The 26716-nt window shown below is 37.2% G+C and overlaps 1 protein-coding gene across 1 annotated transcript; it reads left to right on the forward strand.

Annotated features, from left to right (window-relative positions):
- Positions 1–6409: 6409 nt before the first annotated feature.
- LOC108670122 lies at positions 6410–14049 on the forward strand. Its single transcript, XM_018157571.2, has 5 exons — positions 6410–6618; positions 9051–9248; positions 11321–11497; positions 12503–12670; positions 13005–14049. The coding sequence occupies exons 1-5, from the start codon at positions 6483–6485 to the stop codon at positions 13235–13237; spliced, it is 912 nt and encodes a 303-aa protein (XP_018013060.2). The 5' UTR covers positions 6410–6482; the 3' UTR covers positions 13238–14049.
- Positions 14050–26716: the final 12667 nt, after the last annotated feature.

Below are 26716 nucleotides of genomic sequence, written 5' to 3' on the forward strand. Positions count from 1 at the left end.
TAATTCTGTTATCTATTCCTCCTACCCAGCATTCGCAATCGTTCAGAATCAATAGCATGAGCTCAAAAATCGTGCAGGAATCGTAAATCATACTGTACCTTACACTGTCAGCATTACATTGTACTGTATGTATTATGTAACACTTATTACTGCATGGAATTACTCGCGTTACGATACGCAGTTGAGGTGCGAAACGATAGGCACTACACATAATTAGAGCTTCGTGTCAGGAATGAATGTTTCTCATCATCGTATTTACTGTTTTAAGAATGATTTGAAAAATTTAGGGACTTAGTGCGTTCTATTTTTTTTCGAGAGTTTTATAGGATGACGTGGGTACATCATTAGATAACTAACTTCGAATGATTAGTAAGTAAATCCAAATATATTATTATAAAATAACAAAGAGGCGATTAACAATTTGCTGCTCGGAGAAAATCCAATCGATAAACGATTAAATATTTAGAGTTGAGTAAATAAGTAAAGATGAGAATCGAAACAACCGTATATTTAGGCTTACTGTAATAACTAGTCGTCTCCGGTCTCTCATTCCTCGCACTGAATCGAATGAATAAAAGTAAAAAAGAAATTGTAAGTTCTGAACAGGTTATTAATGGGGGTTATATCATGCGTTATATTGCACATATATATTTGTACAGTATAAGATATATATAATACTATATTATAATACTATAAATTAATACTATTAATTATAATACTATTAATTAATTATACTATTATAATATACTAATATATACTAATTATATTATACTATTAATTAATTATACTATAATACAGGGTGTTTCAGAATTAAGTAACCCTTTTAATTTGTTAATAAATAAAAAACTAAGAACGTTATGAAGTTGAAACTTGTTTTATTTAAAAGAAGAACATTTTTATGGTAATATTGTATCCTAGTTTTTAAATATAATATCTTTTAAATGCCCACTACAATTGTTTTGACAAAATAGGGCTCTTCTCTTCGTTGCTTTCATAACCTTCATTAGTGTTTCTGACGAGAGTGCAAATTTTTGATATCNGGTGTGACAATGTGAGGTTGGAGATGGTGAGGTGTGACAATGTGAGGTTGGAGATGGTGAGGTGTGATAATGTGAGGTTGGAGATGGTGAGGTGTGACAATGTGAGGTTGGAGATGGTGAGGTGTGACAATGTGAGGTTGGAGATGGTGAGGTGTGACAATGTGAGTTGGGTATCGTGGGGTAACATGTTGGGTATCGCGGTTACCATCTTGGTAAATTTTCCAGGTATTTAGAAGACATATTGTTTCAGAGTTCTCAGCAACGTAGGTTATGTCTGCTGGTTAGAAATATTTAGCTAATATTTTCCGATTATTTCATGCCTGTATCAGATTTTAAAAATCTAAAACATCTGTTTATATACTAAGGGTCAATAAATGTAAAAAATTCATAGGAAAGGAATGTGAGTTCAAAACTTCTGCTAAAAATTCTATTTTATTACGCTGGGATATCCAAAAATAATTGTAATTCTTCGGAAGAACACTGAGCCAAGATTATTATTGAGCTGCAGGAGCCACGATAATAATGGACCTGTTGTTAATTGTGATCGAAACAGGTCGAGCAAAGATGGCTCGAGCATCGCTTATAACGCTCATGTATTCAATATTTTATAAATGCCTCATATTATGCACAAATGGCATCCATATTAAGTTTTGTCGCTCGGGGGAACCTTTTATTTCATCCATCATGTGTTCTGTATTATGCATACCGCATGCATTGTTTGATGCATAAGCACCGGCAAGGCTAGTCTTCATCTAGTTATTATGTGCGGAATAATTAATGATTAACGATACAAAGAAATGCAGGAGAGTGTTAGGGTGCATATCGGCATAAATATTTTGTGCGTTCAAAAATTCATTCGCGCAGTAAAGGCGAATCACAAAAAAAATAAACATAAAGTTATTCAAAAGAATAATATACCAAGTAATATTGAAAATTTTTTTCGTGCACACTAGTTGAAGACTACAGAGTAACTCTTATTAAATATAAATATAAAACAGTTCATATGAGTCTCTTGTACTCAAAAAAAGTCGCTTCAAATACATCAGCTACGTACAAAAAACGAAAAGAGTTGAGCCTTGTTCGTTATTTGTTCTAGTTCAATCAATACGGCATGAAGAATCAATACACAATACACGCAGGTTCATCTACCATGAAGTTCATGGTATTGAAGAAGTTATAGCACGTTTAAACTTCATATTTCTGTGAACGTAACTTAAAAACACGAATTAACTATAATAGTAGTATTATAGTTCCGAAAATTTGAATGATAATTTTCAAGGTTTTATCCAGCAATGCAGTCAATATTCCACAAAATATAATTCAATAGGTATGTGCGATTATAAATTAGTAATAAAATGAATTCGTGAGAGGGCATTTTTTGTTAGTAATTTTTTCTCACCAGTAGCCAATCATGGCGATCATTTATTTTGGTTTGATTCTTTGCTCTTCATTGAACGCGAAAATTGAAATGGATTTTTTTCAACAATGAGTATATAGTTTGTTTATACCTGTTAATATATCAATGATGGATGAACACTTAATATAATGATATATGTTATTATCTGATTTATATAAAAAGTATTATGGCGATTGTACCCATTTTCAAGTTTTCAAGTATATTGACAGAAAATTATTTTAAGATTAAATTTTCTGTCAATATAATTAAAAACTTGAAAATTCATTCCATAATAATGAATGGAAGCACTTATATGAAAAAACTATGCACTTCAGCAAACCAACATCATCACCAACGTGGTTATCTTAGAGATACAAAAATCGAGAGTCGCCGATAGCGCTCGAATGTTGCGTAAATGGGTGGTAATAATCTATTCCTTTTAATTTTCTTGTACATACTTTTTGCTCAAAAATTCCTGAAACGAAGTTTTTTTCTTATTTGAGAGGTATATTCTTCAGCAATATATTTGAGAGTTAAATTGCCACGATATCATAAACTTAGTCCAAGGTCCTGAAGGGAAGACATTGATTTTAACATATGAAAATATATTGACATGAAGAATCTCAATGTTTCGAGTTGTCGAAATTCTTCGACAAGAATTTGTTTTCTGTCAAAATTCCGACGACTGAAAATTGCGTTTTACTGATCGACATGCCAGTTGATGCAAAGTCTAATCAATGCCATCATCACCTTCAATACAGAATGTTAATATAACTGTTTGCATGCAATAACCCAAGCTATACTTACCAACACCTCCATCGCACGTCACTTGAATGCCGACGCGGTCTCCAGGCAACCGACTTGACTGGATGTTTGCCACCCCGGGGGCGGGCTTGTCATTCTGACTTGGTCCCGGAAGAAGCTCGGACCGTGTGATCAGGAGCGGGAGCAATGTCTGAAATTAATATATCACTTTATTTAATTTTTTTGGATTTATTTTAATGATGGCAGTGTAATTGTTATCACTTGGACCACCTTACTATTATATATATATTTTTAAACTGACATGTTGAAAGGAGCTGTAAATTTCACTCGTAATTTAGTATAAAATGGGTTCATCCGTATGATAGTCCCATGAATATTTTCTAATACTCGGTTCACAAAATAGATGGTTAAGCTGTTGTAAGCTCGTGGTGAGATGGGTCAACTGATGATATTTATCCTAGCTACCATTTGCTCGTTCATGGTAAGATGGGTCAACTGAGGATATTTATGGTAGTTAACCATTTGCTCGCTCACGGTAAGATGGGTAAACTGATGCTTGTTGTGTCTTGCACGACAGTGCCAGCGATGGGATTTGGAGTGTGGTGTGTATTTCATATTTGCATGCGACTACAGAATAGTAACGGTCAACATCGGGCGAAAATGCCTAATTTAGGTGAAATAAAAGTAATTAGATTAAGGGTTTTAGGTGTTAATTAAAGGTTTGGGGCCCAGACGTTTCAGATTCCGTGCTATATCGCTTGATGACTTGGCAACTTGAAACGTAAAAATTAATAAAAATACGAGTTTTTTAAAGTAAGTACCGTTTTGAAATTATAAATTAACAAGTGAATTTCTTTTACAAAAATTCATTCACTTGAAAGGCAAAACATAACTCTTCTGTTCTAAGTAATTCCCATTATTATTGGAGAATTTAGCGTATCTAGGGACCAGCCTTTGAATGCCATAGTCAGAGAATTTGATTATACTGCCTGATTAGACAATTTCGCAACGAACACTTCTTGAGACAGCAGGAAACTTTGGATCTAAGAGCGAAATCGTGAATCGTCTGTTATCTTTCACTTTACAGTCCACTTTTTGAATTAAGGCATCGGTAGCGACTGAAGGTCTCCCAATTCATTTATGATCATGAAAGTTTATGCGGCCTTCTTTAAAGGCATCACTCATAATGTGATGCCGAACAATTCCATAACTCGTAATGTTTTTACCATACACTTCATTGATTTTACGATGGACATTAATTGATTTGGAGCCTTGAGTGCAGAGAAAGCTTTGATTGAGAGAGAATTGGAGCCTTGAGTGCAGTCGGCAAATTTCTAAATATGTACAGGCATTTTAAAATCACGTAAACACATCGTAGACTCGATCGGATGGTTTCGTATTATCGTTTGTGGCTTCCCAGCAGATGTTACTACACGGCACAAATGTTCTTACCAGCGGCCTCATCGTTGCAGTCGCGTAATTTATAATGCTTACATACTCTACGAACAAACCTCGTAGCTTGCCATGAGCTGTGTTTTCAGCGCTTATCTTCAGGCAGTGTACCAAATTAGTTTTATTTCGTTTTTTTAGCGCATTTTCTCATTTATGGAAAAAATGCACTATTGTGCTCGCCATATCCGTCTGTCTGTCTGTCTGTCTGTCCGTCCGTCTGTCCGTCCGTCTGTCCGTCCGTACGTGACCTCAAGTCACGGACGAGAACGAACGGATTTTCAAGTCACGGACGGATTTTCTCAAGACGAGAAAATGCGCTCTCTGTCACTCACTGCAGAGTACTGAGTTATATTTTTTTTTATTGTTTTCCCTATTTTGGAGTCCCGAAACAAAATGAATAACAATGTGTTTTTCGAACGAAAGCAAAATTGGTAGCAAAAACCTTAGTGAGAAATGATAAATTTGCCCTCTGTAAAATCTTGCATTCTCGCAATTGCAAATAGAGCTGAACGCTTTAAAAATATAACTGTCTATTCTGAGACACTTTTTAAAAAGCGTTAAGAAGAAAAACATATTTTTTTCTGTACGTGCGGTCTATAAATTACATAGAGCACTCGGAGTCAAGTAAGTCAGTAAGTAAGGTATTTTTATTAAAGTAGTTGTGGGCTTGAATTGAGGTTTAGCTAAAAAAATCTTGATATGCGTAAAAAATTCGTCGCTGCGACTGATGTGTGAAATTTGAACAATGATTCTTTGGACAATGTTCTATTCTAGAACACAATATGTATTAACTTTGAAGATTGAACCTGCACTGCGCGATACAATGGCAAAAAATTAAACTCGTTAGAGCCAAAACTTTCTATGTATTCATGTCCTGGCGTGCAAAGCTATTGGCAATTCATAAGCCTCGACATGAAACAGCGAACGGTACAGTGAATGTTCGAACTTATCATTCAAACTACAGGCATTAAGTTTTTTTATCGTTAACAACTATGAGGCCAAATTGTAAAGTCAATAGTTTAGTAGTTCCTCCTTGTGTGAAGTACGATAGACGATTGAGGACATAATTGATCATTTCGATTAGGCTTTGAAAGTGGCGTTAGTGTAGCAATTTGAAATAAATAAATCAAATAATGCTCACAATTCTTTAAATATGCTTGAATCACAGGCAATATAGCTGCTGTGAAAAGTTCAATTCTAAAGTCAGCCTACATCGCAATTTTCAATAGCGCCCACCCAAGGTAATAACTTTAATAACTACACGAAAAATAATGTGACTACGAAAAGTTTTTTAATCAGGTTACGGAATTGATCGAGTGCAGTGAAATTAAAATTTAGTTAATTTTTCAAGTGAAGAATCGGATATACTCTTGACACGCGATAATTGATTTTGTGTTTAATTCCTTATGATTGCAGCCTTCTATGTGTCGTTATTTTGAAAATTAAAATAAACCTACTGAGCAAGAATTTATTATTAGAAAATTTATTTATACAAATAATTTGGAAACATGCTGTTGTCTGTTTGCTGCAGCACATTTATACGCTAACGTTTTCTGAGCCGCACTAATTTAAAATAATTGCGAACTAAATGTACTGTTGGGAGCTTTGCGTGACTTGGGTCTGATTGAGGCACTATTTTATTGATATACGCAGTATTGATATAAGAGTCCATACAATATCATGTTTCTGTATGGCTGCCAACTTTTACAAGATATTGTATTTGACAGTATTTTTTTCTTCTTTCATGTTCTTTAACAGCAAAATAATCTGATGGTACAGTGCCCTGAATTTTGATCATCTCTTCATAATTAGCGCAACATCGCACAATAATGCCCGCGCTGTTATTAGTTTCATTGTGCGTGCTGATGTCAGCGCAGCAGGCGACGGCTGACACCATGGAGCGGCTGTCAGGCATGAACCTCCCTCCTGAGGCGGTCGTGTCATCGCGCCGAGTCAGAACTGTCTGTGAGTATTTCAATTATAACTATTTATAAATAAAAGACATTCGTGATAAAATTTCAAAATATCATAATTTTTCATATTTTTTTAGGCTATGAAAAATTTTGTTAAATAAACAGAAGTGTAGAAATTCATAGATGATTGAATTTCCAATTCGCTCTATTAAGTGCCTAGTAAATGTTCATTGGTTCTGAATAGGGAGGTATTCAATGCATTACATTCATCAGGTATTCTTTCAGATGTACTGTCAAGTGCTCCAGATTTTAGCTTTTGTAGCTACTGTCGTCGCCCTTCATTGGAATGTTTTTGTCTGTTCAGCAATCACCATCGATCCCAGAGACAAATTACTCTACGGAGATTGGTGCCAGTGTTTGAGTAGCAATCGGAATTCTGCTGCGCTTATCTTTTGATTAATCTTAGTCTATATATGCTATGGTTTGAGAAAATTGAGTGGAAGACCAGTCTGGAATGTCAGGTCAGAAATGCAAATAACCCGTGGCACTCCACAACCTTGATTGAGCAGACGGCAGATTGCCATGAATTTTGTTGATGGAAATAATGAGCTTATGAGTGATTGTCGTGAAGGATTTGTATTCAACAAAGGAGTTATTCATCGCGTTTACCGATTAATTGTGGAAGAGGTGCAATTTTCATAGTACAGTTCGACACGCTCGTGCATCATAGTGACACTTATAAATATTTTCATTAGGATAAATCACAATCAACATTGCTAATGAAGTCGATGTAAATTACAGTTACGTACTGTCATTATACACCAGCAATTTTATGCAACTCATTACGCAGAAATTTACTAGAAAACTATCTTTGCCATTGTTTTTATGTTTTTTCTCTTCTTACGGTATCTCATTTGAACAAAAAATGAAAAACATAAACTTTCACATTTAATGATCGATCATTTCTGACTTCAAGGAAAACACAAACATAACTGTAATAAATGAATAAATACTATGGCAATACTTCTTAAAGAATTTCTGATATGAAAGTAGAAGGTTATCGAATATGTAGTTGAGTCCATACCAAGACAAATACTGAATATAATGATTCGGTCGTGACGCACACTAGCACGAGAGCCCATGCCCTTTGTGTTCCATTGGCCATTATCATGCTAATGATCACGAAATAATAAACCGTGTATTTTCCCACTATATATCCCTACAGCATGTTGGTGTAATGAACGGGCCCATCGATTTGCATAACTAATCATGAATGCAGTCAATGCATAATACACAGAAGTTGAGCTCAAACTGCCGACGCTCAAGCCTTGCATTGCCGGTCGTTACGTGTTTTATTGATACAATAAATGGGGCTACCAATAAAATGCATGTGTATCATAATTATTTCTCTCTGTTCTCCCGGAGAATTTCTATAACCGCTAAAAAGAAAATCAACTTGCAGTATTAAAAATAGATAAATGATTTCTAACAACGCGTTTTTTCCAGTAACGCGCTAACAGTAGTCTGTTTTAAATAACATTACTTACTTGTTCCTACGTATATTACCTTTTCTTTGACCCTTCATCGGCAGGATAAGTTTGGATGAAACATGTATGTATTTATGTTCGTAAAAATAAATCGGCGTGCAAAGAGATTCAACTAGCTGAAAAATGCCAAAAAGGCTCTTCTTAAAAATATTCTTTGAAGAATATAAAAATATTGTATGTAGCTCAACCGGGCAATGCTCTATAACAGCAATCTCTAGAATTCGAACAACCCGTTGACAATTTTTTGAAACGGAGGTAATTTTGATTAATTAAAGATAGAACATTTCAACATTACCTTGGATATAGAAATTTGACTCCCGTCCAATTTACGGAGAAGTTAATGACAATATTATCTTTTCGTAGGTACATTTTAGCCTAACTTATAACACTATGAGATAACTCTCTTTGAGATACTGGGCAGGCTGTCTTCTAAACTTACGACCCATAGAAGTTATTGCTGTGACGGTATACGATACCGAATTTGTCACGAGCTTGAAGGAAATAAAACAGTTGTACTTTGGAGATTTTCACAACAGCAAACACACAATGGAATCAAAGGTAGAGGCAAACATTACGACTAATTCTGCAAAATATACAATATATGTAACCTACAAATGATTTATAAGTTTGCCAGAAAGATGTTTGATTGATTATAAGAGTGGAAAGAATATAGCTCATAATATCGATTACAGCAGTCAGAAAGTTCAGATGAAGCTTCATAGTGAACTGTTATGGAGCTTTATTTAATAGCGCTGCTTTGTATTAGATAACGAATATTTCATGAATTATTTAATTTAATGAATCTTTTTTGCCTCTTATGAACTATTTAATTTGTTGAATCTTTTTTGTCTCTTATGAACTATTTAATTTAATGAATCTTTTTTGCCTTCTATGAACTAAATATATAATTTTTCGTTGGTCTCATTTATCTCTGAAGGTGAATGCAAAGAGAGCTGCTTCGTGGACGCTGAGTGTCGCGGGTGTGCGAGCGAGCCTCTTCCTGGTGGGGGTCACATGTGTCACTTCACCAACACCAACCTCACCAGCTCCAACCTCACAAGCTCCAACCTCACCAGCTCCAACCTCACAAGCTCCAACCTCACCAGCGCAAATGGCTCCGTGGCCTTCATCAAGCGTGAGTCTTAAGTCCTTCATCATCCCATGCACTTGCGTGACAAACTTGCGACTCCGGCTACCTGGTCCTGACTCGCAAACCTGATTCGGGGATTTCCCACCATACACCTTTGCTCTCAGCTCGTAATTCCCAGTCGTGAAAATGAGTCCTGTGAAGGAATTTGTCGCTGCAGCTATCGTGTTAAATGGAGTATGGAGGTACATGTTAAGAAATCGACAGTCGTTCTTTTATAGATTATCGAACATCCTTCTCCAACATAGTCATTTCGTTTAAAACAAATTAAACGAAATATTAAAATTAAGATAGAATAAAATTAAAATTGCGAATTCACCAAAACAAATTTAGCTCCGTGAGTAAATTCACGAACCTAGTAAAATCATCTCAGTACATATATCCCCTTAAATAAGTTCTTATTGTGGAAGTCTTAAAAGCCTTCACAGGATGTTCGATGAAATGTTCAATCTTCAGAGTCAACATCAAAATGCTGGAACTCTACACTTCAGTAGGGGCAGGTTGAACAGCCTGCCACTTGCTGTTCCTGAACATCATGTCCACTGTGGCCTCGTCAATTGAACAACAGAGAGCAACTCGCGTGTCTGAACAGTACTCTGAGAATCCACTGAAGTAACATGCGTGATGGAATCTCCAACACTCTTGACACTTATCAGCCTCGTCTACTCACGAGCTTGTCACTTCACTCCGAATGAACTGTAGATTTGTACAAAATGAATTTACAGGAGATAATAAGCCACAAGCCATCAACAATGAACTGTTGTGCACCTGGCAAGGTCGCCAAAATTTAGGTGCTCAAAAGAGCTGGGGCTCTGCAGTAGGTCCGTTTGGCATTCGTTACTAGGCTCGGGCTTAATCTCAAGGTGAATTGAACGAAGAATGGCAATGCTTCGCATTAAAAAAATAGAAAACTAGATTATAGATTATAAATTAATACTGTATATTAGGCGGAGATATCCACAAAGCGCATAAAATTGAACGATAGATCAAAATCGTAAAGGTCTCAGCGGGAATTCGGCCTGAACAGGGCTTGTCAGTTACAGTTCAGTGCAGCGCGATCAAGAAGGAGTCCTACTGCCCCCGCTCCTACATTGGCTGTGCTTACAATAATTATTAAAGGTTTTATCAGCTTGAAAATAGAACCCACATCTTAGCGGGATGCCAATACCCTTACACTGCCTCAAAGAAGCCGTTACGTATATACAGGGTGTCAAAAAAAAACGATACCCAACTTTGAATGACTGTAACTCGAAAAGTAATAGAGTTAAAAAAATTTGAAAAGTCAGAATTTGTTCCCTATGTTTTTTTCCATCTCTCCACCAAAAATCAGACGGATCGATATAGCCATAAGCGTTTGATAGAACTTTCAGTGACATGTGCTAAAATCGTGCTTGCGCAAAGTTTTAGTAAGATCATTTTGCATAATCATTACGTTGTCTTGACATGTTTTCTTTTCGCTGTTTTATTTTTTAGCGCCCTTTCTCATTTATGAAAAAATGCACTATTGTGCTCGCCATGTCCGTCTGTCCGTCCGTCCTTCTGCCCGTCTGTCTGTCCGTCCGTGACTCCATGTTTTCGTCGACGAGAAAATGCGCTCTCTGTCACTCACTGCAGTGAGTACTGAACACAATAGTGCATTTTTTCATAAATGAGAAAATGCGCTAAAAATCAAACAGCGAAAAGAAAACATGTCAAGACAACGTAATGAGTATGCAAAATGATCTTACCAAAACTTTGCACAAGCACGATTTTAGCACATGTCACTGAAAGTTCTATCAAACGCTTATGGCTACATCGATCTGTCTGATTTTTGGTGGATAGATGCAGAAAAACATAGGAAACAAATCCTGACCTTTCAAAATTTTTTAACTCTATTACTTTTCAAGTTACAGCCATTCAAAGTTGGGTATCGTTTTTTTGGGGACACCCTGTATAACGAGGCAGGTAAGTCACTGCGTGGGTTTAGAAATGTCAATGTAATCCGGTCCTCTAGAACACTGTTCATCAAACGATGGAAAATAATTCAGCTGCCCATTTTTTTATTTTTTGCTTCGTTGCAGACGGTCTGTGTGACCCTCCTTACGTGATGGTTGATGGCGTGGGCTGCATCTTCGTGTCCAAACAATTGATGAACTTCTCGGATGCCGTCAGCCGCGGCTGCCCTCCTGGCTTCAGGCTTTTCGATCCCGTCTCTGACCAAGAGTATTGGAACATGGCGTCGTACCTTCAATACCAATGTATGTGTAGCGTGACTAGAATGTAGCGATGTACTTTCGATACCAAGGTGTGTTACAGCACCGGGCCCTGATAAATTTCATATGATATTAATACAATTATCAGACCTGGTATGTGGTGAAGTACCACTACCTCGAATAACAGTGTTACAGTACTTAGATGAATTGGAACTACCTCTTATATAAGTGTTCGTTCCACATGACCGGGATGGTACGGTGTGCTGGCTACTTTTAATTTTTTTTCCATCGGAGAAATGATTATAATTAAGACTTGTTCTGAAAACTCCAGGGCCTCGTCTGGTTGGGTAAAATTGGCCCAAATTTAGTGTTTTATCAGTTTTATCAGCTCCATATCTTCTGACATTGCTTATATTAATTTCCATTGTATCTTAAGGCGTAAACAAACTTTATTATCACGATTTATATGAAGGTTTGGTCCAAACTTATCTCTAATTCTTAATTGGGGAAACATTGTCCTATACTTATTTAAACCATATGAAACCTATTTTTAATAATGGTTGCTTTGTTAGAAACGATTAAATTATCACCAAAAATTAATTCTCTTTACCTCATTTATTTCAAAACTGATAAAAAATGGTAATCAATTTACATAACTGGAAAAACTCCTTGGTAGTGAAAAATATTGTGCTGCATGGTAAAAAAAAACATTTTTTTGGAAGGTAATCTTGTTTTTATGGCCAGCGGTGAAACCTATTTCTCTTTTTCATGCATTCTCTTGAAGGTCCTTAAGATGAGCTGACAATTTTGTCAGGTATATTTCTGTCCTTGATATTTAGCAACCACAATGCTATCATTACTGCAATTACTTTTCGCTAGCTGTCAACAGTGGTTGGCAGTAGTGGCAGCTCAGGACTAATAGCTTTCTGCTATTAGTCCTGATCCAGTTATCTTTTCGCATCATCCAACAGCTTGACACCGTTTAGGCAGGTCACAAAAAGAACTATTGCCAAAGTCCATCTCACAATGCCCATCTCCTCCTACATGCAGATGCCCGGTTCCGACCTGACGGGAAGTGTGGACCAAACTTTCCGCTGTCAGACGGCACTCCTGCGGCGTGTGATACGAACCTGAAGTACAACATCCCGTGCTGCCTTGACAACGGTACATGTGCTGGTCTCAAGCCGTGCACCTGCGACGGATGCGTAGACTTCAAAGGTAAGAGCTTGGAGATTAGTTAAGATAATTATACCACACTTCCTAGTTCTGAAAGGAAAGACTGCGGTTGGCGAGTCAATTAGTCCCTTCGTTCAATTATCGATCAGCATTCATTGGCGCCAATAATTTTCCAACATCATATCTCATTCTTGGTAAAGTAAAATTTTATTCTTATCAGTTTAAGTGATTCCAATAAATTTAAGTGATTCCATAAAATGATGTGGGCCAGGCCCTGTCTGTTTCACTGCGTTTCTCGCATTAGAAAAAATGACTAGGTGTATTCAGCGAGAATTTTGCGAGTAAATTAAAGCTCTAATTTCCGGCCTCATTTCAGCTCTGACGCGAGGTTTCTGGACGAGCCTGACAAAGATTGGAACAGAGTGGAAGTTCGCGAACGGTCGAGTAATTCCGTCAGCAGTGAATTCCAGCGTCTGGGGGCCAAATGAACCAAAGCCAAATACGTGCGCGGCCATGTGGGGTGCTCCCCAATTCAACTACTTCTACAACCTCTCGGCCGCCAACTGCAGCACCACCCTGATACCGTTCGTCTGCCACAGGAAAATCTAACTTGCTTCTATCAGTATTTTGATCTGCGACCAGGAACACATGATGCCTAATTTATGTCTTAGATATATATTGCAGGAAACGGCAGAAGCGCATCATTTACTTTCGCTGTTGAACAAAAATGAGATCACCTGTTCATTATTTTTGTTCTGTATTTTTGGCTATATGATCTCAGCTTAATTTGCTAAATTATGGCACTAAACCTTCATAGGAACAACCTCTCAACGGAACACATGTGCGATGATCAGCTACTCGCCTTCCGAATCGCATCTATGCAGGCTTCAGAATCACAGAAATAAAATAGCCAGATGATGAAATTCGATGGATAAAACTACTTGAGACACTTTATAGTCGTCTTGTAACTTCTCAATACTCACGAATTCAAATTGGCGACCATTTAATGTGTGCTGGCTGGAAATTGATAGCTCTAATGTGTGCCCTTAAATAGGCAGATATAAATCACTTTAAGGTGATATCTGGGCACGGGGGCTTTGTGGTCTGGAATGCCGTGTTCCAGCGTACTACACAGCTCCTATTTAGTTTCCCTAATTTTTTGAGCTAAAATAAAGAGGGTTTTGGCTATTTTCCGTTAAAAATATTAAAATCAAAATTACAAATACATGGTGTATTTACATAGCTCTCAGGCCGAGTATCCTTACTGTATGCTGAGGCTGTGCGTTGGCACCAAGGCTAAGTTAAGAAAATTAAAACTTTTAGCATAAGGCTGCACCCCTGACCGATTAAAAATGAAGTTACAGGGCAGAAGAATTTGACCACGTTACTTAATAAATAGAAATTGGACTTATGCACTCTAAATTCCTAAATAATATTAGATGGTACATGCATTGTTGGATCTTAAACAATTTTAACGTGGGAATTCACAAAAATTTCAGCAAGACGGGACTTTTTTGAGCAAATTGGGATTATTAGCTCGTCAAGCATGAAATTGTTTTTCTTTTACTACATCACCAACTACGGAGGCAACAGGCCAAGACTGTACTGATTATCCTGCACTAAACTTTGCATCTAAACACCATATTATGCTTATGGCCTTATGTCAAGTCTAGGATGTCTTCGTCCATGGTCACGCTGATGCATCGCTTTCGTCGACCACTGTCTTCAAGCCGCCGATAGCAGGTCGCCCGCTACCGGAACCCGGAGGTAACTAAGATGCTCTTACCAGTACTCAGATGATAGAGTGGACGGGTTAATGAAGGCAGAATTGATTCACTGTTAATTGGTGTCGTTAAGGAAAGATTCCAGGCGCTCCATTCAGGACCGAACGGTGTTCAAAATTGTTGCTCCCCGCTGCACTAGAGTCCGAAGGCAACGGTGACAGCAAAATCCAGTCCTAAATTCTGCAATCACGCGTGAATTTTGCGTAAAGGTCCGAGTGGATTCCTTACTGTATACCAAAATATGTGTTTGTATTTACTATGTTCGCATAAGAGTATGTTGTAAAGGAGTTTATGCAAGTATTAGCCCTGTAAAGGTGTCTGCACTTTGCACACTATAATATATACTGATTGAAGCACAAGAGCCGAGTTTGCTTAGAACAGCACTGATAACTCAATCCATGTTATTATTGATATTATGCTCATGGAAGTTTAAGGAATTAATTATTTCTTAATTAATTATGATTAATTAATTTAATACCATCACACTGTATTCACATTCTTCACTGTATTCACAGTTAACCCACAAACCGCCGTATGTCACTCTCCGGGAACATAACTTTCAATTTAAATTATACATAAACTATTGAGTGTAGCAACCTGAGGACGTTTGTACGCAACAGAGAACATTTTAAAGTTGTCGTACGTGGCGGCAACCATCAGTGCAAGTCATTTTGCGCTCACTAGCAACGTATCCTTTTTGTGAAGTAGACTTGTGAGAATATTGCTCCTGTTACTCATGTCAGGCGGTAGAGGGTTAATGATCGTTGTCAGAGGGATTGAAAAGCAGCAGCAGTTTTCTCGTCGTTTGAACCTCATTTTTTTGGGTTTATTTGAAATGTGAAGAGAGGGTCTCGATAATTGCGAATGTGAAGTGTGGTCTAAATGTTTTATCACTATTATCATTCTCGTATTTATACTTCGTATTTTTATCGTGTGGAGAACGAGGATTGTTCAGCAATCTCATGAACGGTTTTGCAGATCACAGAAAACACGAGTTTTTACAATTATATTCGTGCACTGGGTAAATACAATAGACCAGATTCTCTATTCACATCCTCTTGTATCGAAAAAATTAATGCATATAGAACATTTAAATTTTAAAACCTTAATTAATTCCGGAAATCTCTGAACCTTAAGAAATGACTACTTCTATAAAAAACTGATAATTTTTGTTTAATATATATGTTTATTATTCCCCAACAAGTTGAATTTGGATGATTAGATATTTGCGCGTTATCTCATTTAGCTCTTCTTTAGCGTGTTCCTTCTCATTTAGTAATTAAATATAATATAATAATAATAATATAATAATTAAATCACATGATAACTGAGTGAGTCTTCGCAATAAATGGGCACATACAAAATTTTGTTTAATGGAGTCATATTCATTATCCTTTGCTACTTTGGTTAATTTAGCCCGTATTTAGCGTTGTAGCAGAGAATAAAATGTTGTGCGGCTTACTTGCTAAGATTAGCACAAGACAATAAAGGATAACGCAGCAGAACATTAAATGTAACGCAGAGAAGAGCAAAGAGAAACGCTGTAGAGTAAACGGTGATGCAGCAGACAGTAAACAGGGACGCTGCAGTGAGTAAACAGTGACGCTGCAGAGAGTAAACTGTGACGCAGCAGACAGTAAACAGGGACGCTGCAGAGAGTAAACAGTGACGCTGCAGAGAGTAAACTGTGATGCAGCATAAACAAAAGAAGTAAGCAGGTTACAGTGAAGAGTTGAAAGGTAGCTGTGGACCTTTTGTCATATTTAATTAATTTCTCGTTATGAAGCTACTGGACACAAAATCGATAAGATTCCGTGCGATCCAATTATTCAACAGTGAAGCATCTTTAATTTTTTTAACATGAATTTGCTCCACAAGTCGTAATAGAAAGATTTTAGATCTCATGAGTGGAAGTTTAAGGAAGTTATTTTAATATGTCTTTGCCTCTTTGGTTACATAAATAATTTTCATATAATTGAAGTCCTTTCTGCAATTTTTTAAAAATTGTTTCCTATGTAATATTTCAATGCTGCTGGAGAGTTATCAACGACCAGACGACAGTTTCACGAATGTGGTAAAGTTATCATTCAAACATTATTGAACTAGGTCTTTATATATTATGTAATCATAAGAAATTTACTCACACGCACACGAAAATATCAAGAATATAAATATTTCGTACCACATACACAAATATACGATGACATAATATAGGAACATAATATAATATTCATTTAATACTACGGGCAACAACTCTCGCCGATTTACAACAGTGTAATTTTTTTAGTGAATTCTCAGTGCCAGTCGAAGAATAATAACTTTTCGGACTGATGTGCGTTCACGCGTTTGTCTATGTGCACCCAGGGTGGACAAAAATTGCAGGGAAAAAATTAATAATAATAATAATAATGACATAATTATGCCTTAATTCTTAGAAGTTATTCACTTCACTGAGAAGTTTTTAAAGAAAATCGAAAAAAATGAACTGTGTGAGCTCCAAATGAAAAAATGAGCTCCCAATGAATTGTTTGACAGATCATATATGGTAAAAACCATGATGAATTACTCGCCTCAACACAGTACACAGAAAATGTTTATCAGCTAAATATATAACATATTTTAGCCTTGATTTGACCAGACCAAGGCGTGGTACAACGAGTCGTGGTACAACGGTACAAGGCGTGGTACACGGTCATGGCATGGAACTTCCTCATAACTTCATTACTTCTTCCCGTTGCCTTGCGCTCTTTCTACCTTTTTTGTATTTCTTAATCAATATAATTTGCCATATTTAAGATATTTATACTGATGAATTTGTCCGTCTATTCCTTTCCTCATGTTTTTATTCTATCCACTATATTAAATGGCATCCAATAATTTGATAGAATCTTCTGATTATCCATGCACAAATGTTCATCGATCAAGTGATAACATACATGAATTTCTATTTTAGCCATGCTTTATTTTACTTTACTGTATCGTCTTCTGATTTAATTTCACAAAACAAGAATCTTCATGAAAGGAAAGTGTCTAATTTTCTATTCACCTTTCCGTGAAGAATTAACACTGAGAAAGGATTCATCTCTCGGGAATATTTGAATTCCTGCTCCCGGCTTTCAGAACTGAGCGACACAGAACTGCGTGACGGGGTCACCGATCGAGCAGAACCAGTCGAGATAAACCAGGTTCTGATAGCCGAGCTCCATGCAATCCTGTCCGCCATAATTCGGGTTGCCTGATCCCCAGTTGATGATGGAAGTCGGTACGACATCTCCGGTGCTCCAGGTGACGTAGGCTCCGTCTGCCCGACGTACGATGTCCACGTAGAAGTATGTGGCGGATCTTATGGACAGAATGGCCTTTTCCTGAAAATAAATTACAATAATTGGATAAAAATCAATTTGAAGGATTTCAAATTATCTATTTTATTATGTATTGTATTGTTTAAATTATCTATTGTATTGTGTATTGTTATTGTTTAAATTATCTTTTGTGTTATGTATTGTTATTGTTTAAATTATCTATTATGTATTACCATCAAATACTGTTTAATTTACTGTATACAAAATAAACGCTACACTAGTATTTCAGTTTAATTGCCTGGATTATATAAATAAGATTTCTAACGTTCACTACATGATCTCAAAGTCGGGAGTTAGTTTTAGACAACTGCAAGATCGATAATTCAATTACGGGAAGATTTAGGCACAACGACCAAAAAGTGACTACTGTACTGCAGGTATCTCAGACAAACGCAATTCGGCTGCATGATCTGAGCTTTATGTCAAAAACCAGGATACCGCACTCCCCATATCATTACATATTTAGATATCCAAAGCTTTCTATCACATCCCACGATGACCAACACAAACACTATTATGCTCCAATACATCTGGTCACACGACTGAAGGACACGTCAAATGCGGTTTCATTTAATTAAAACAAAAGAATTTCAATCTGCACTTAACCTAGAGGCAATGCCATTGGCAGAGGCATCTCAACTCGCCCTAACTGGGTTTCAGAATCTATGTTGAACAATTTCGAATATAATAGTTTTCAACTCATCGTGGCGTCATACTTAGTAGCACTGACAAGCATTGAAATTTGGCGTAATCATAACAAGCATTTAGGCAAAACATCTGTGGTGAGAATCCATCAGATTTAAAAGCATTCAAATGTTAGCTACTGGTGTCTGTTTGAATATACTCAGTTTTAAAGCTTCAAATTCTTCTGTCCCACACGTGGGAAAGCGCCCGCGAGGGTGGAAATTTGCATGGGCAACCGCTCGTGGACAAGAAGGCTCATGGGACTCATCTGCGTGGAACTAAAAATGCGCGTTCCTCGTAGGGTAACAACTCAAATCGTAGGGTGATAACTCAACTCGTACGGTGACAACTCAACTCGTAGGGTGATAACTCAACTCGTAGGGTGACAACTCAACTCGTAGGGTGACAACTCAACTCGTAGAGTGACAAATCAAAATATTGCGAAGCCATAAAGACATTGCTCAAATTTATCCAATCCCAAAGCTGCTCTTGCTAACGTAACGATGTCGTTAACATGACGTCAGTGGACACTCAGCTGAGCTAAATCTTGTTGAGCAAGTCCATTTGAATACATGCAGATCTCTTTGAATATTTGAATATTCTACAGGCACGGCCTGCACTCTCGCTCGGACGTTTTGATGTTCTCTTCATACGTCAGAATTGCGTCTCTCGCGTGAAAACGACCAGTAAGGAATAAATGTAAGAAGTGAAAGTTAATAAGAATGTACTCAGATCTCTTTGAATAATTTTCAAATTTGTTCAATAATTTTCTATGTTGGGTCTGCGTTCAACCTCAATTAAATAATTATTTTTTGTTTAAAAATTAAAATAACAAATATCCTCCTAAAAATATATATGCTCCACTAAAATGTTCATGAGACACGTGCGCAATATACTGAACTTAAATTACGTGTATTACAATTGCAGGTCTTTCACCGAAGATATGGACGCCAAAGTGTGAACATTTTTTAAATTTTAAATGTAAATTGGTAAAATAAAATATTAAACTATTTTTTCGGGACATATTACATATAAAAATGTTCGTCCTGACTCAAAGAATATGGGAAAAATAATTTGATCAAAGTCGTGAGGTTGAAACTCGAGATATAATCGCGATAAGATGATTTGTCGAAAAACTCGTTCACCATCTTTTTTTGTAATGGAAAAAATTTATTTAATTGAACTTTTTTGGGACAAAAATTATACCAAAATATTTTTAAGCCATGTGAAGATATTTTGGTGACGTTTGAAGGAAATCAATTGAGAATTCTCGAAGAAAAAAATCTCGGGAGTAAAGCTTCGGCCTCGCTCTTCTAGTCGCGAGATATAATTTGTTACTTTTCGAATGATGGTTCCGATGAAAACACGCGTACTGGCGAGCAAGTGGGGACTTGCACCCCGGATCCATTTGTTTTATGCGGGCAAAAAAAATAATTGAACTTTCGATCAACAAAATATTGATGAATTTTCTCCAAACTAATTTTGACCGACGGAATTTCCGGGAAGTTTAATACTGGGAATCTCCGTGAATTTGTTTTAAAATTTTATGCTTGAGGTACGGAAGGCTCACCAGGGGCGAGATCGGGTGTGGCGGGAGCTCCATGCCCAAGTCCAAACACGACTGATGAACTCCACTGAAAAGAAACAAACAGAACAAATCTCTTAGATTATACGATGTTTTTGCCATGTGCCCTCGTTCTTACTCCATCCATTGGAACCGTTCTGCCCCTTAATAATAGCCGACTAACCAATAACCAATAATGCCGAATACAAAAATAATCGATTACTTATGTGGTTTAACTCTACATCCATCATCAGATTTGACTTAGCAATCTACCACTAACCACATTTCGGTACCGAATACTTATGTACCAACGCCACCATTCCACCATACTCATTGATCACTGTACAGAACCAATTTTTTACCCTTAAATGAATCGCATCAATTGTACACTTCTACCAACTTATCTAATATGTGCACTTGTTCGTCATTTTTCTATGCCCAAAAAGGAGAAATGCATTTCTTCTTCGGTGTGCTGTTCCTCACATTGGTGTGAGGCGGTGGTGTGAGGTGAGTTACACCACCGCCAAGTGAGTTGGCGGTGGATTGGCGGTGGTGTTACTCACTTGGCGGTGGTGTTACTCACTTGGCGGTGGTGTTACTCACTTGGCGGTGGTGGTACTCACTTGGCGGTGGTGGTACTCACTTGGCGGTGGTGTTACTCACTTGGCGGTGGTGTTACTCACTTGGCGGTGGTATCTTTCGGTTTGTACTCGTAAATATGCAAGTTATCCCTGAAGCGGACGCGCCTGTACACCGCCGCTGGTGTGACCGTCACGGCGCCGGCGATGGACGCGTCGACGACCAGGCGGCACGGCGGCTGAACAAACGTGTGTTCAATAAGCGTGTTATTCATGAACAATTGAACATGTTATTCTAATGATGTGCTCTCGAACATTGTCTATCTTGAACATGTCAGTCTCTAACATAAGTTTCTTTGACAAATATGTTCGAAAAATGCCGGCCACAGCATCAGGACTGTCCCGATTTTATCGTTCAAGATTATAGGGGATTCTGGATATGTATTGTAGTGTATGTATGATTTGACGATCTTGGGTTGAATTGTCGGACTTGTAAATTACTGGTGAAGTTGTCCCGTTTAGTACTCATATCTCAACATTGTCAGGAACGCTGGCGGCTTAAATAATTTCCTCAGATGGGAGTTTTTCAACCTTTTTCATTAAAAATGTAACAGTAAACAGTTACTTATATTAAAGCTTGTGTAAAGAATCCTGGGTTGATTCCTTAGGTTTCGAGGTTTAGTACTCATTTACAAGTTTCTGAAACAACACAAAAATCATATAAGGAACGTATTCAAATAACGACTTAATTCATATTCCAACTGTAAGTATAACATGAATCATATATAAACAAATTACTAATGAGCTCTCACCAAATTACTGGAGCTATGGCATCAATACATCTCAGCTGACAGACGACTAGTAAATGAGTTGGCGACAAGAATTGAAGCTTCTACTCTATAGAGTAGTCGGTCTATAAGAAATGAGGATGCTTTTAACAGCATGTCAAGTTCAGTTTTGAATTTTTCTGGCGATGCAAGTAGATGTTTAATCAGGTTTTAGCGAAGCGATATTTCCTTCTGTCAATAGCAATTCTTCATTGATTGCCAAATCTGAGGGTAATATGAATAGTGATAAAATAGTGAGTTGCCGCCTCGGCCAACCCCCTTTTATACAAGCTTAAGATTTCTTGGAAGTTCTGCCGAGTTTGCAAGGTGTGAATGTTGTTTACCTGCGGGGCGGCCATGGTGAAAAAAAAATTAAAAAATGAAATGGTATCTGCAGTTTTATTATGGGTTCTGTGTCTGTATCTGATATTGAAATCGTACTCAGCTAATTTGTTTATTGCTTCCACTAATCTGGAATTTCCTCCGGACATATTGTAAAGATAGGGCAGGAGTATGTGATCCGTGTACAGTATAAATTTAACTTCAAATTAGAAAGATCGAAAGGTTTTATCCCACATCTTATAGCTTCGAGTTTCCTTTCGATCGTTGAAGACCTACATTGTGTGTCTGAAATTTCGCTCATTTAGATAATTCCCATTATGAAAAGATTAGCCATAAATATCTCCATGATGATACAATACGTCATGAGCTTCTCCATCATGAGCATACTTATCATGAACATCTACATGATGAACATATCCATCTCCACGAACATGAACTCTATTAACGCCGCCATTATTGACATATCCATCAAGAACACGCCCATCATAATAATTACAAGACCTTTTAAAACATGTCTTCAAAGATTTAGGCTTGCCCATAGATAACCAACTTATCCTTCATGAAAATGGTTCTTGAGACATACTGTAAGCACGGATCATCAATCACCTTGCCCATGCATAAACCAACTACTCCAGAACCATGTCTCGAGATTAATCCAGCGATCTTGGTGGAATAAAGAACTTATCAAATCGATGCCAAGAGATTAAAGTTCGTTTGAATTATACTCCACTTCCTGTTTCATTTACAGCTTACACACTTTGTCATCGATTAGAGGCATTTAATCGGACGCGGTAAAATAAAATTAAGGTTCAAATAGTCAGCAACTTCACGTGCGTGTTGGACATGACATGATGACACGGTCACGTGTGGTATATCGTGAGCTGATCAAGTGGTATGACGACGTGGTATGACGACGTGGTATGACGACGTGGTATGATGATGTTGTATGACGACGTGGTATGACGACGTGGTATGACGACGTGGTATGACGACGTGGTATGACGACGTGGTATGACGACGTGGTATGACGACGTGGTATGGCGACGTGGTATGACGACGTGGTATGACGACGTGGTATGACGACGTGGTATGACGACGTGGTATGACGACGCGGTATGATGACGTATTCTTAATAGTCTGTCTTTATTCTCTGCAGAAATATTGGCACGTGTAATCCATTTCAAGAAATTGTCCGGTTGTTTAAGTATTCATTGTATTAAACTTTAAAAACTCATTCAACTTCAAGAACAAAGGTACTACCAGATGGCCTAACGATGTATCGATACCGATGTTGCGTGTACGAGTATCAACATCTAGGTCGCACATTTTTGGTTCCCATTACTTTATGTATTCTGGAATGAATGTTTAATTTCCAAATATATTTAAGATTCTAACTTTGTAAGTCGCTGCTGAATTCTTTATTTTCTAATACACATTGTATACGTCCTGTCCACCTAGGGCACGCGTGTCATGAACTAGGTACCTGTTGTCTGTTTTATTACGATCATTATTTTTTATTTGGTGCTGGGCCTCGAGTGAAGATATAAGAAAACATTTGGCCGGTGTGTTTTAATTCTGAAGATTCAATTGGCAATGTACAACTGTTTTAATGTCGTGAACTATGTTCTAAATGAACGATTTTACTTATCAGTGATAACTTACGTGAAATACTAATTTTGTGTTGTCATTTTTTTGCAATTGTATATGGTTTGTTTTGTACAGAATCCGATATTGATAAAAGAAGAAAGAAAAATCGTTTAATCAAACCATTAATTCGTAAGCAAATATACATTGCAGTCTAAATTTCAGGTTCGAATCTCTAGGATATAAAATTATAAATGGACTGAGTTCAAATGTTTAGTAAGCGATTGGCAAAAAAGTCAGACTAGGACTTGAATAATTAAATTATAACGAGAGTTGTGAAGTATTACTAGTTGCACCTGATGCTTAATCACCGCAGAACCAAAACCTGGCAAATGCGGTCTTTATTGTTATCATTTGTAAATGCCCAGATATATGTACAGTAATGAGTGAAATTACAGATAGCGCCTCCATTGAAGTTCTTAGAAAAAGTTGGAAGACATCAATTGAATTTATTATTCAAACTCACCCTTAAACTTTAGGCAGTCTCAGTAGATAGAACAGAGCATCACGGAGGTCATTAAACTTCTAATTACTTGAAAACCTTATCGCATTAACCTTCTAATTATTTAAAAACCTAATCGAATTAACTTTCTAATTACTAAAACCCTTATCGCATTAACCTTCATGATTTAATTATTTAAAAACCTAATCGCATTAACCTTCTAATTACTAAAACCCATATCGCATTAACCTTCTATATATAATTATTTAAAAACCTAATCGCATTAACCTTCTAATTATTAAAAACCTTATCGCATTACCCTTCTATATATAATTATTTAAAAACCTTATCGCATTAACCTTCTAAATACTTAAAAACCTTATCGCATTAATCTTCTAAATACTTAAAAACCTTATCGCATTAACCTTCTATATATAATTATTTAAAAACCTTATCGCATTAACCTTCTAAATACTTGGAAAAACTAATCGCATTAACTCACCACTGAAGCTGCCCAGACGAACCCCCCACAGACGTCGCTGACGGCGCATTGCGCGGCGCACGACATCAGGGTGTCCGCATCCCGGTTCTCGATGGTCCACAACGCGTACACCAGAACCTTGACCAGAGTGAATAACTCGCCTATTCCTGTTGTCATTTTCGCGTAAAATTTCAAATTTGTGTTATTGATTGTTAAACCTTTACTGTCAATGAGAACTGTGATTTACTGTGAATGATACTATGTATTCTGAGAAGTAAGGGTGAAGGAACACNTTAACCTTCTAATTACTTAAAAACATAGCATTAACCTTCTAATTACTTAAAAACATAGCATTAACTCACCACTGACGCTGCCCAGACGAACCCCCCACAGACGTCGCTGACGGCGCATTGCGCGGCGCACGACATCACGGTGTCCGCATCCCGGTGCTCGATGGTCCACAACGCGTACACCAGAACCTTGACCAGAGTGAATAACTCGCCTACTCCTGCTGTCATTTTGGCGCAAAATTTGGAATTTGTGTTAATGATTATATATAATTTCTTGTCTGATTCTGAGAAGTGCGGTAAGAGAACACATGTGACTTCGTTGGACAAAATTTTTTCTTAAAAATTTTCGCTTACTTTCAAAGAAAATTCATCGGGGGGCGCAGTCGTCGGCCACATATTTTACTCCTAAATTAGCAAGTCTTGAAGCCAACACTGAGCCAAAACATGCACAAATATCATTAGCTTCAGAGCTTGGAAGCCGCAGACACCGCGAGAACACCACAAGTCATGCCACTTCCATACACTTTTCACTGCTAGAACACTTCCATATACGGCAAGTCACACCATGTGCACTTCCAAAGCGAGTCTTTTATTTATGGATACATGAGCAATCCCAGCATCACCTTTGCTCCTATCTAATTTCCTAGCTGGCAGCGGCCAATGAGGTTAAAATAGATGCGGTTATATATGTTTCATTATAGTGGAGAGTCGAGGTAAGTGCAGAGGTAGGGCCATGCTGGGGTTGATCAGACTTGAACAGAACCCGTGGACTTGCGTAATTATTGCTTGAGGCACGTTACTTCAATGCCTACCTTATAGCATGCTTATATGATATAGGCGGAATAAGAAGGATAGTGGTATGGAATAATGCTGACCATCAAACCTACATGTCATTCATCGATAAATTTGTCGATCAAGACAAAAACAAATTAATAAAAAACTGATCAATAACCGTATATCGTACAGATGAACTACGATGCATTCGTGGAGATCCATGTTATGTAATTATTTCTTATATTGTTTAAAAAATGGATTACGATATGATTGACTTGCCATATTAACTTAAAAAGCTCATATTTTTAATTAGACTCCTTGACAACGTTTTGGATACCAGTTACAATCTTGCTTCCTTTCATAGGATTCAGTTTCTGAACTTCGTGATTAATTTGGTTTGTATCTTAAATTACTGACTTTGATTACTCAGCCTATTTGTGAAAAGTAGTTCACAATTTAATTCGATAGTATTCAAAAGACAATTGGTATTTATTCTGCATACCGCTCAAATTAAATGTGAGCAACATTATTCCTTAACAGTGAGCTTTAAAATAACATGCATAACACCATCGACTTTTTTTCGAGTTCTCACAGGGATAACGTAATCATCGTAAAATGATTAAAAACCATCAGAATGTGGCAGGAACTGAGTACACCAAACTAATCACGAAGGAAGCATGCACACATAACCGATCAACTCAAACAGAATGCAAAGTTGATCAAAGATATTCTAACTAAACCAAACATCAACTAAATTCACTTTATATTCTAATTAGACCAAACATATTCTAATTAGATGAGATATTCTAACTGAAGCAAACATCAATTAAATATTGCGCTTTACGTAAGAATTCAGTCAACCACTTTAAAAGGGAATTGTCTCAACTGATAAAAGCAACTTGGTACATCAACGTCGATAAGACATCAAGCGACCTCTTGCAAGTCCTGTTAGCTACTGCATGAAGCAGCCTACACCATTCGAATGTTACACTTAAACAGTGAAGGTATTGACGTGACTTCAATTCATTTCAGAGTTGTTTCTAATCACAGTGGTTCCTAGTCTTTGAACTAAATTACATTTGATCGATCAAGGTTCCAGAACCCCTGCCAAATGACCCGTGCCATTCTTCGCTATAACCAATTAACTGCACTAAAACTTTCTATCGCATCAAAACTTTATGCTCGGATCTAATACGGAGAAATTTTGGAAACGTACAGCGGCAGGGTAAATACAATTTTACTAAGTACAATTGTACATAGCTTAATGCTATATTTGAATTATTCTAAACTGTGGCGCACCTAATTTTTTTAAATCA

The sequence above is a fragment of the Hyalella azteca genome, unplaced genomic scaffold (genome assembly GCF_000764305.2).
Source record: "Hyalella azteca isolate HAZT.00-mixed unplaced genomic scaffold, Hazt_2.0.2 contig15055, whole genome shotgun sequence".
NCBI classification, from domain to species: Eukaryota; Metazoa; Arthropoda; class Malacostraca; order Amphipoda; family Hyalellidae; genus Hyalella; species Hyalella azteca.